The sequence below is a fragment of the Patiria miniata genome, unplaced genomic scaffold (assembly GCF_015706575.1).
Source record: "Patiria miniata isolate m_02_andy unplaced genomic scaffold, ASM1570657v1 HiC_scaffold_9, whole genome shotgun sequence".
In the NCBI taxonomy this organism is placed as follows: Eukaryota; Metazoa; Echinodermata; class Asteroidea; order Valvatida; family Asterinidae; genus Patiria; species Patiria miniata.
Genome location: NW_024037076.1, coordinates 25,242,390 through 25,254,576, shown reverse-complemented (window position 1 = coordinate 25,254,576; position 12,187 = coordinate 25,242,390). Strand labels below are relative to the sequence as shown.

The window sequence follows — 12,187 nt, the reverse complement described above, 5'->3', positions numbered from 1 at the left end:
AATTTCATCCGAATTTCACAGAAATGCGAGCTTGCAGTCCTGTTCACGGCTTCCAACCATTTTTTTTTTTACAAACCGTCAACTTCATGGCCCAAAAAGAAAATGCTCTTATACCGGAGAATTTGAGGGCATGCAAATCGTGATACAGCGTAGGCATTTCGGATGTCTATTACCTGGCTGAACCCTGCGGGTTACTATAGACTTGCTCCTAGTCCCTCCATCATCTATTCTGACTTATGGGTGCTCCGTCCGAAAGTTACTTGTCTATCAACTAGCTGCAACCGCTTCCGTACGGCCAGGAGCGTGTGTAATAATATCCAGTCATAGCCAAGTACTAGACGCGGCACAGTTGCTAACATTCAAAAGTTCACTTTTTTGTTTACATTAACAATATTTAAATTTTTAGATTGAGGTAAAGTAAACAATCCTTGCAATAAACGTGAAATTTCTACTGCATGTAGCTGTCCTCTCCCCCCGCCCAGATAGTGTCATTACATATTCGCTGAAATTGCGGCCTGTATTGGGTCAACCTGCATTAAAACAAGGCATATTCGTCTGTTTTTGTGGGTCCAACCTTTGCCGGATGTGCTATGGGACTTGGTCACAACGCCTTCCGGCCTATTACCAAGCACAATATACAGGCACGTGTTGGTCTATTTTGCCCCATATTTTGTTTCTCTAGATTTTCTCTTGAATGTTCAAAATTTAGGTCCTCAATATTCGGGTTCTTTCACGGAAATGTGGCGTCGCAGTATGTGCTTTGTACTTTCTAATATATTAAGTACAATATTTCATTTGATACTAAATATTAGATGTTGGCCTATTTGATACTGAACAATATAAAAGATTCTTTAAAAAAATATTCCCCTGTCATTGTACACGTCCGTGAAGATAATTCAGATTGTAGGCTCTATGTCTAGATCCCCCATTTACATTTCTCCCACATTTTCACACCCAACAAAAATACACCCCTCTAGCTAGGCCTACCCGATTATGATAGGGTACATCAGCTTGTACATGTATATTGTGTAAAATTTAAAAAGGTGCAAAAGTATAAAAAAAAAATTAAAAAAAAAGCTTCAAACGCATAGGCCTATGACTTTTATGAGGGAGGAAAAGACAAATTTAGAGTAACGATGCCTTTATATATTCAAGTATTTAAATGTCTAATTAGGCAGAATTAGCAGTTTATCCTGTATTTTGTTTTAAAATTTGAAGGAAAATTGATGGGGACTATACTGTTCAGTTAGGGACCTTCTCAAAAATGTAATTTGAAATATAAATCACTGCCAGATCATCCGTTGACAAAAACAACTGCTCTGGCTATTTGTGTTAATTTAATCCTAGTTTAATAAGTTAACTCAACTGGTCCAACATGACTCTGTCAAAGGATCCCAATACATTATTTAAGTGTCAAGCAAACACTGCTCTACTGCTAAAGAGGACTATGCCTATTTGATATGGAGTCTGCATGCCACAAGACGTGCGACTTTCCCCCGTCGTGGGCCGATACCTTATAAGGTCCTCGCTACATTCACATTGCAGACCATCGAACTTATCATAGCGATCACGGGCATTCCATTCTCGGGGGAAACCTTAAATTCTTTCAACATAAAACACAACAATTTACTGCAATTTTAGGCAGCAGAATCAACAAATTACACGTTTTAATTACTTTTATCGTTTCATGTATTTCGAAATGTCCATGTGCGAGTTAAGCACACAAGAAAATATCAGATTTGAGGCATGTGAAACAAAACGCCCCTGCTAGGAAATGGAACGGTCGAATGTCAACTTTGGCAGAAGGATTATTGGGGTTGAACTTTCCTTCCGCCTTTGGTATCGCGATTGTGGTGGCATAGTGGTAGGTTTGGTCGTCGTCTTCTCGCGAATCACCCGCTAAAAACTCTCCAAAATGGTAAGTTCCCCTTGATTTTTGTTCCTAAAATTAATGAATATCGATTGACTATCACTTTGATTATGAAAATCACTGGTCGTATTAGGCTGTGAACCAGGGCTAGTCAGTTAAATTTATGTGAGAAATTCTGGCAACAAACTAGTAAAAACAACCAAGAACTTCATTTTTATCGACATTATTGTATTATCTTTATTTCTTTTCTGTAAACCTTTGGACTATGTTCATAACCAGTTTGTATTGTTGCCCTGATCATAGAGCTTCGTTTATAGCTTTATGATTAAAGGTAATTTTTATGGTCACTGCAAACATGTGGTAATTCTTGTTTTTCATGGTTTCAACTGAAAATATCAAAATCCGCCACGATCAGAAAGCTCATTGTACATGTACTTTCAATGTTGATTCAGTTCTCAAAACTAGATTGGGACAAAAAAAGGTACGTGCGTCTACAGGAGAAGTCTAACAAAGGAAGCATGCTTGCCCTATTTTTATGTTCTGTTTTGATCTAAAACAAACAGGGAAGTTTCCTGTTGTAAACGGAAATTCACTGGTGGAGATGGAACGCGCATGGACGTGACGTTAAGATAAAAAAAAAGGCAACTTCAGTTAGAAGTATAGCAGTCATTGCTTGACATTCATTGGTAACATCACAGAATTTTTTTAATTCAGATGTTACCAATGATTTTAATGTAATGTAACAAGAATATATGATATTTAAAAAAAAAAATTAAATCGCTGTTTCCAAAAGATGATTTGTATTGGTGCTAATATAAGAGGTTTTTTCCCCAAATAATAAGAAGAACCATGCAGACGGATACTTATTACAAAAAGTCATTACATTTGTTCAAATTGTTAAATCTCAGTTTAGTTTAATTCAATTCAATACAGCAATGGTTTATTGTATATTATCCACATTTAGCGACGCACGGCCGAATCGCAGTTGGATAAACAAATAACATCTAAATAAAATTATAAGACATAAGACTATTGTGACTAAAATGGTATTAAAAGTATCATTACTTAAACCAGTTTTAAAAAATAAAACAAGTCTTAAAAATATAGGTAAAGGAAAAATATATAAACTTGCAAAACAATCTTTGAAAAGCGAAAAACAATGTGGAAGAAACAATAAAAAATAATAACAAAGTAGTCTGTCTAATTTTAAAAGAGTAATTACTTCGATTGAAATAAAGGAACAAGTTGCAACAAAGATTAATCGCGAGTCCAACGGGCACTTCTACAAAAAGCATAGGGAAATTAATGTCCAATTTGAGTGAAGTGTTCTGAAAATAATTGTCCATAAATTCCACGAACCACGACGAAAATAACCTTTTAACTGCAATTCTGTGAATCCATTTTGGAGTGAAGAACTGAATTATTAAATCAAGCATCAGTCATTTTGTTCATATCATGCTACACATGAAACGTCAGTGTATGTCATTACCACAATAGGTCAATGTATGCGCGCAGGCGGTTGCCGCGGTATGCAAGAAATGCGAGGAATGTTCGGCCCTAGAGTTCACTACCAGTCGTTTGTGCGCTCCTCCTACGCGGCCGCGCACAGTGTGGTCGGGTGCTGATACTTGATATCAATGATAGAGATAATTATCTTGGGGTTCCATATTTGGGTGATGACGTCACACCGTTCGGTTCATTAATACTTCCAGCGGATTTTGAAGTTTTCTTGGTTTCGAGTATGCACGTCAACAATAAATCGGGCGTGTATTTTGTACGTTATAGAGGCGCAATTATATGACCCAAAATAAAAACACATTTTTCCCCGGGGAAAAAAGTCTACAACATTCAATTAGAAAAATCGTTAGAAAAAAATTGAACTTGTTGGAGAGCACTTATAGACAGCAAGATGTATACAGTCGTGCTCGTAACGAATTTCTCCGAGCAAGCCTTCAATTCAGTGTACATGTATATATATTTTAACGAAAAAACTCAGTTCTTTTTTTTGGGGGGGGGCGTCAGCAGCACTCGAAATAAAGGTTTTAATTTTGGTTGCTTCTGCGCATAAATAGATGCCTATTCTTCGATTCCGATAGGGCGCGAACTGAACTTTTGTATAGGGCCGCAAATAATTTGAGTATGATGACAAAGTCATTCCACATCTCAATGTTGACAACGTTTTTCGTTTGACATATTTGTCTCATTCATTAAAGACAGTTTACCCATTCCTATTGGTCGAGAGCCCGTCACGTGGCCGGTTTTAAACGGTTGATATAAGACCGACTGGCTGGTCTTCAACACTTTTCCAGTGTCACACAAAATTTTGACTCCTTCGAAATCCGATGCCGTCTTATTGGTTGAACGTTCACAATGCACACGTAGACAGGCGCAATACTACCAGTGAGTCAGTATTTCATAGTCCTAAATTCACATTACACCGGCACAGCTGCGTTCTGCGCGACATCGCGCATTACGGCGACACGCGCCAATCTCCATGTAGGGAGTTGTTGACGTTATATGGACATTACCATAATATAGGTACGGGGTGTTTCGAAAAACAAGAAGTAACATTGTTGACAAAATCGTTGGGAATTTATAATTTTAACTTGTTTTGACTTACTCGGGTAAGTATCAGCATCAACCGGTATTAAACAGAGTGTTTAAAACCGGTCAAGCACGCATTTATTCCCTTATTAAAATATTAATAACTTTTGTTAGAAAATAGCAATTAATGTGGGAAAACAAAACGGTTTTTTTGTGCTGACACTTCCAACTAGCACGGACAATTCATTTTTAATTTATTACATTTCATTTTTCTATTTTCATCCAGGCAAGCAAGAGAAAGGGAGGAGCCAAGACCAAGAAGCGCGCCCAGCGTGCTACCTCCAACGTCTTCGCCATGTTCGATCAGGCTCAGATCCAGGAATTCAAGGAGGTCAGTCTAACGATAATTAATCGATGAGTTATTGATATATAAAATCGATTAATCGATGCAATTAATTAAAATATACAATCGATTTTGTTGTTGATAAATATAATAGACCGAATCAAAATCATTAAAATGTAATCATTGATTATCCATTACATAATAAGGAGGTGAGTCAAACAATAAACCAATGATGTTATAGATATATAAATCGATTAATTCATTTAATTAGTTGAAATATATCAATCTGTCTCGATTATGTAATTGCTGACAAATACAATAGAACAAATCAAAATCAATTATGGAAATGTAATTATCGATAATCTATTACATAATCGATCAGTATACTTCAAGAAAATGTATCGATTCAGTCGACCGTATTTTATCACAAAATATAATCGTGCTTTTTTATCAGCAAAACGAAAACAATTCACACACATCCCTATGTGATTTGTTTTCGTTTTGCTGAAAGAACACTTATGATCCGTGGAAAGAACTTTAAAACGGTGGCTGTGTTTAAAATTCCGTAACTTAAAAATTACAGGAGTAATTTGAATTATTCTTGTACTAAAAGAAAGCTTATCAATTGGGCTTTCATATCCTAGATTTTGAAAGTGCTACATGCAGAACTTCACTGAAACAATAGTCCCGGCATTTGGGTTTCGATTATTTTTTACTCACCCTGTAAATCAGATTTATTGAACTGATTGCTTCCTCCGAAAGTGCAATCAAAAGTAATAAATCTCGACTGCTTTTACACATAATTTCCCACCAGGCCTTCACACTGATCGACCAAAACCGAGACGGTTTCATCGACAAGGAGGATCTCCACGATATGTTGGCGTCCATGGGTAAGAGTCTGACGTCACCATGACGTCAAGCAAGGGCGGATCCAGGGGGGCCAAAGGGGGCCATGCCCCCCCCCTCCCAAAAAAAAGAAACCAATTTTTTTTTTATGTGACATCGCAATAAAGGCAGGCAATGAGTACACCACCAACTTTTTCTCAAAAAAACATTGGTTAAAGTGGTCAGAAATTGCCTCAGATCGCACCACAGAGCATCTAGAATCCAACAAAATTTCGGGGCCCTTAAGCGGGCCCCGAACCCCACGCCGTAATTTTTTTGACCCACTTTTTGGGGGGACCAAAAATTTGTTTGGCCCCCAAAAAAAATTGTGTTCTGGATCCGCCCTTGACGTCACGTAGGTCAAAGTCGTTATATTTATTAGTTCAAAACATCAAATTCGACAACAACAAGAAGAGACGTACGTGTTTTTTTTTCAGAGATCAGACGGGATATTCAGTGTCTCGCGCCGAACTGTATGGTTCCGAATATTTAAATTATAGGGGCGACCACACGCGAAAGATCGATCGCTACAGAATCCAATCAATCAGACCTGGTTTTTCCGATATACAAAGTAGGCACTGTGCCTAGGGCCTACGAGAAATTTGGGGGCCTACGAAAAATTTGAGGGCCTGCGAAAATGACACAGTGTGCCAACATGCTTTTAGAGCTACCAGTTTGGCCCGTCATGCTTAGTACATCAACATGATATCGGTGCTGGTGCCTAGCGCGGAGTAGGGCTACGAAACACTGGTGCCTACGGAAAACTTAATCCGGCCCTGCATGTCAATAAAAACAAATTAGGGCCAGTTAAATATATTGTCTTATGTTTCTTATTCGTCCTGAATTCGTTGTTTATCACCCATTTATTATTATTGTTATTTTTCTTCCAGGTAAGAACCCCCAAGATAAGGAATTGGATGAAATGGTTTCCGACGCACCCGGCCCGATCAACTTCACCATGTTTCTCACGCTCTTCGGTGAAAAACTCAACGGTAAGATGAATCCACAAAACTGCTCGGGAAAAAAAATCCCTCCCCTCAAAAAAAATGGACGGGCAAGGAATACTTAATCCCTGTTTTCGTTTTGCTGAAAGAATGCTTACCCTTGTTTTTGTGATCCGTGGAAAGAACTTCAAAACGGTGTTTGTGTTTAAAACTCCGTAACTTGAAAAGTACATGCGTGATTTGAATGATTCTTGTACTAAAAGAAAGCTTGTTAATTGGGCTTTTATATCCTAGATTTTGGAAGTGCAACATGCATAGCTTCACTAAAACAATAGTCCCGACATTTGGGTTTCGCTTTTGGTTTACTCACCCTGTACATGTAGCTTGTCTCGCCTGTGTTAGAAATTTAAATTGAATATGGCATGTATTGAAGATTGACTCCCTCGTTCGTTTTATAGGTACGGATCCTGAAGAAACTATAATAAATGCGTTCAAGCTCTTTGACGAGGAAGGAAAAGGGAAGATACACGAAGACTAGTAAGTTAAGAAAACGATTGTAAAAATTGCACAATGAAAGACAAAGTAAGTAGTAACGTAAAGTCTGTCGCGAGCCAATATCGGCCCATCAGGCCGGCGTTTATCTCCGGTTTCGACTGAGAATGTTTCTTTATATTCTTCCTGGATGGGATGCCGGTCCATCGCAGGTTACTCCCCAGCCTATGTCGGTACCAATTTATACTCCCACAGGTTTGTCTATGGTGTCAATCAAGGATTTTCTATTGTTCCTCTTCCCTTTTCCTTTGTTTATACTCTGACCTTTTTTGCAACAGCTCTCATTGGTTTTGTACACGTTTTCTCATCGAGGTCGTCCTCGATTGTTCCTGTCCTCGATACATCGATGATGTTGTACGCGTGTGTCCTCGATTTACACCGTAAACCTACTCCTGGGTGGCGAGAGGCAAGAGGCAAGTGGGGGTGAAGTGGCTTGCACACGGTCTTGACATATCCAGCAGCTGGATTCGAACCCCTGACCCTCTGATAATGAGTCAAAAACCCGCACCACTAGGCCACACTCTGGGCTTATTACTTCTGTACAGCCGCTAGTGTTACTGTTAATTTCTCATCAAACTTGATAACTTTCCTTTTTCCCTAATCTTTTCTCTGTTATTTTCCACATTAGCCTGAAAGAACTGATGATGACGATGGGCGATCGCTTCACCAAGGATGAGGTGGAGCTCATGTACAAGGGCGCCCCCATCGACGACGAGGGCTGGCTGGACTACTCGGGCTTCGTGCGCATCATCAAGCACGGCACTAAAGACGAGGAGCTGGTCAAGACCGGCAGTTAGGCTCCCGGATGTTCCAACCCCCATCTACTCGTTATATTACACGTATTGTACAGACTTATTTTCAAACGAACACACAGTTCATGCATCCATCATCGCCGCTGTTAAAATAAGGGACATTTCGCTCGAAACAACAGTCTTTGCGGCATATGGGAAACGGCTGACAGTGTAATCTCAGTGAAACGCCGCCATAACGAACATCCCCTGAGTCTCCTGCAATAGTAAATTCTATCGTAGTACACATTCACTATAACGAACAACCACTATAACGAACATTTTCTATGGACGCCACCGTGTTCGTTATATGGCGTTCTATACAGTTTGCATCGTTTGTAAATGAGAATTTGTAAACTAAGCGAAAGAAAAGTTACGATTCACATACACGCAGCACCCATAATGTATCCAAATGGACTGTTAAAATGTTTAATCAAATTCTCATCAATCTTCAGTCGAAAGTAGTCTACAGGCAGGAGATGTTGTTTGTCATTGCAATATTATAGGGTTTGTTATTTTGTTGCTCGTGTTGTTTTTTTTGCCCAGAGATATTTTTTCTCTGAAAGTTCTGCTTCTCGTCTTTAAGCTTTTGAAACTTGCAAGCTGTTGAGTGAATCACACGTTTCCGTTTATGAGGAAGTTGGTCACGTTTTGTTTAATCTAAAAAGCTCAAGTGTGTCGCAACTATCTTTACAAAAGTTACCATTAAAAAATATTTTGTGCATTATTGTATTATTTATGCAGAACGTAAAGTAGCTATTATAGAAAAATGTAGAATAGAAGTGAGTGATTTATGTTTTCGAAATAAAGAGTACCGGAAGAGATATTAAGGCCTATACAAGACAGCATTCATACAGTTTGGAGAAGTGTACGATACGTCACAAAGATACCGAAAAAAAACCCATTCTATCCCTAAAATGGCCTATGCTAGTCGTCGTATGTGGAGTCGATACTCGATAAACAACCAGAATATTAGAAAAAATAGTCACAGTTGTAAACCTCGCAAGAAAATCGAGCCACACGAGTGTTAAGATACCGCATACGGACACAGAGGCTACGGGATGGAGTGGACATGTAGGCCCTATATCATGTTTAAATGGTTTTTATTTGTGTACATAAATGTTACCAATACTCAATAATGCCAAACATAATTTGTATTGCAATAAAACATGAGTTCGTTATCCATCGACAGCATTTACTCTTGTATTATACAGGGTGAGTAAAAAAAAACACCCGAAACCCAAATGTCGGGACTATTGTTTAAGTGAAGTTCTTCATGTAGCACTTTCAAAATTTAGGATACGAAAGCCCAATTCATAAGCTTTCTTTTAGTACAAGAATCGTTCAAATCACTTGTGTACTTTTCAAGTTACGGAATTAAAAATACAACCACTATATTAAAGATCTGTCCACAGATATCAAGAAGGTATTGTTCATTCAGCAAAACGAAAATAAATGGCATAGGGATGTGCGTGATTTGTTTTCGTTTTGCTGAAAGAACGCACACCTTTTTTGTGATCCGTGGACGGAACTTTTAAACGGGGGTTGTGTTTTAAAATTCCGTAACTTGAAAAGTACTTGAGTGATTTGAATGATTCTTGTACTAAAAGAAAGCTTATGAATTGGGCTTTCATATCCTAGATTTTAAAAGTGCTACATGCAGAACTTCACTAAAACAAGAGTCCCGACATTTGGGTTTCGCTTTTTTGACTCACCCTGTACCAAGCAGGATACATGGAGCAGTGAAAAGGGGAGGTTGTTCAGAATATTACAAGTCGCGGAATTTAGGGCTACTTTTAAATGGGTATTACGGCCTGAAATCCCCAGAAGTTTTGTTTTGGATTGTTTACTTATCAATTGCAAAGGTCTGGTTGAAAGGAAACTAACCTAATGTCTTACCGTTCCCGAGAAAAAACGGGGGGGGGGGGGGAGTCATCGGTTGTTTACGCGGCGGATTTTTTGTGGCTGACGTATACGTAATCCCAGCCCTAAATGGAATTATTGGCTCTATCTCGGCGCGGTAACAGCACCAGTGCTACAAGTAACTGCGGAAAGTTGATTAATCTAAAACAATAGCGGTGTTTTCCAATAAACACACACAAAGATGACCCCCTAGTCCCCTGGCCCATCGCCATTTTGAACAAAAAATGATACCTACCATCCATTGCAAAATAGAGTCATTTTTGGGCCCAATTTCATCCGACTTTCAAAGAAATACGAGCTAGCTATCCTGCGCACGACTTCCACCCATCTTTTTTCCCCCTACAAAATCCTCACGTTCATGGCCCTTGATGCTGGGCCCAGAGTCGCCAGTCTGACATCACGGTGGCGCCCTCAGTCAGCGATGTCATCAGCCCGTGACAGCTTGGTATAATCATGGAGGAATTAAGACCTAACCAAAGTTAATTGTTAAGGAGTCAAATTTCGGTGCACTGCACTTGACCAGCCGTACTCCATGGCACTTGACCAGTTGCACCGTGTCCCCTCGAGATTGCGTCACCAAAGGAAACGGACGTGAGCCCAGCATTTTTGTAGCTAACGTTCATGCTTTACTAGTTGCAATCGGCTTACCTTGCTTACATCACATGTTGTGACAGAATTAAACTTGGAAAAAGCCATATTTCACGACTTATCTATCCTGTTAAAAAGCGAAAATTTATTGGAGTTCCTTCCTCCATGGTTCAATTAAGGAACGTATACCAGCCCCCTTTCGAGGGCGTATAGATTGAGGCTTATTTATTGAAGTCTTATCGGTTAAATTTTGTCGATGTCACTGTTTGGCCCAGTTTTCAACATCATAGTGCGTGCAGTGTATTGCGCAAAGGCAAGGCGGATCCAGAACACCTTTTTTTTTGGGGGGGGGGCCAAAAATATTTTGGATTTCCCCAAACTGGGTTTCAAAAATGTATGGCGTGGGGTTCGGGGCCCGCGCGCTCAAAGGCCCTGTCTTTCCCCAGTCTTGCATAATCTGCAGTTGTTAGGTTTTTATGCCAGCTATTCTTGCCTTTGAGAAAACTGTTGTAACTGTTAATCTTTTAAATCTATTTATCTTTTTAAGTATTATTTTTAAGGCGGTCTTATTTTTCATTGAATTTTATACCTAATTTTTAATATATTTTGTATGTTACATGTACCATTCAAGTTAGGATTGACAGGCTTTCGAGTCACAGTGTTTTATTATACTTTTGTCAATCCTGGCCAGCTTGGATTGGATTGTTTTTGTTTAGTTTTGTTTACTTTTGTGGATTGCTTGTTGTACCTTGTAATTTGGCCGAATAAATAATAATAATAATAATATTAATAATATTTGGATTCTAGATGCTCTGTTGTGCGATCTGGGGCAATTTCTGATCACTTTATCCAATTTATTTAAGTTGAGGAAAAGATGGTGGTATGCGCAGTGGCTGCAGTCTTTTTTTGCGACGTCACTTAAAAACAAAAACTGACTTCGTTGGGTTTCTTTTTTGGGGGGGGGGGGGGCATGGCCCCCGTTGGCTCCCCTAGATCCGTCGTTGGGTATACTGGATCTATAGGATTGTGCGCCGGTGTTTTAAATATTATGCACAATCATGATTTTTTTTTTGTGGGACAAATAGCTATCGCTAGAACATTTTACGGATCATCATTGTCATTGTCAGGCCTGGTTTTGTTGTTGTTGTTTTGATCATTTGCTTGTTTGTTGGGGGTGTTAGGGTACTTGTTTGTTTGTTTGTTTGTTGGTCAGTCGGTTAGTAGGTCCAGGTTGGTTTATCTGTGGCTTTGGACTCCAACTTCATAACACGGTACGTACAGGTTCCATGAGTTAAAAAAACCCAACAAATCATGTCTAACTGCGGCTCCATTTTCTGCTATAGAAACAGAAAAGTCTCGTGTGTGGCCAAAGATTTGGTTAATTATTTTTTTTGTCAATTGGGACGAAGCCGAAGTCGGCGACAAAGACGGACAGACTGGACAACTTGCAGGGCGCCCTCTGCCCACAGGTTGGACGATTTTCCTGGCCTAATTGACTGACGTCTAATAATATATGCAAAAATAATAAATACACCAAATTCTTTAGAAGAAAAAGGAGTGTACTCTGATAACATTCGAATGTTTGAGGGTGAACAGGCAACAGGATAAATCTCAGAATGTCTTAATACTGTATATCTGTAACTTGCATGTCCAATCAAAGGGGGAAAATTCTTTATCTTTAAAGTCATACTTAGCACAGGTAAATTAAGGGGGGAAACGAAGCGACTCATGCCGAATTCATTATTAAAAC

At 39.1% G+C, this 12,187-nt stretch overlaps 1 protein-coding gene across 1 annotated transcript; it reads left to right on the top strand.

The window, feature by feature from the left end:
* Nucleotides 1-1,816: 1,816 nt before the first annotated feature.
* On the top strand, nucleotides 1,817-9,112 carry LOC119720408 (myosin regulatory light chain 2, smooth muscle major isoform-like). Its single transcript, XM_038190072.1, has 6 exons — nucleotides 1,817-1,918; nucleotides 4,701-4,805; nucleotides 5,572-5,647; nucleotides 6,533-6,634; nucleotides 7,045-7,123; nucleotides 7,767-9,112. The coding sequence occupies exons 1-6, from the start codon at nucleotides 1,916-1,918 to the stop codon at nucleotides 7,933-7,935; spliced, it is 534 nt and encodes a 177-aa protein (XP_038046000.1). The 5' UTR covers nucleotides 1,817-1,915; the 3' UTR covers nucleotides 7,936-9,112.
* Nucleotides 9,113-12,187: the final 3,075 nt, after the last annotated feature.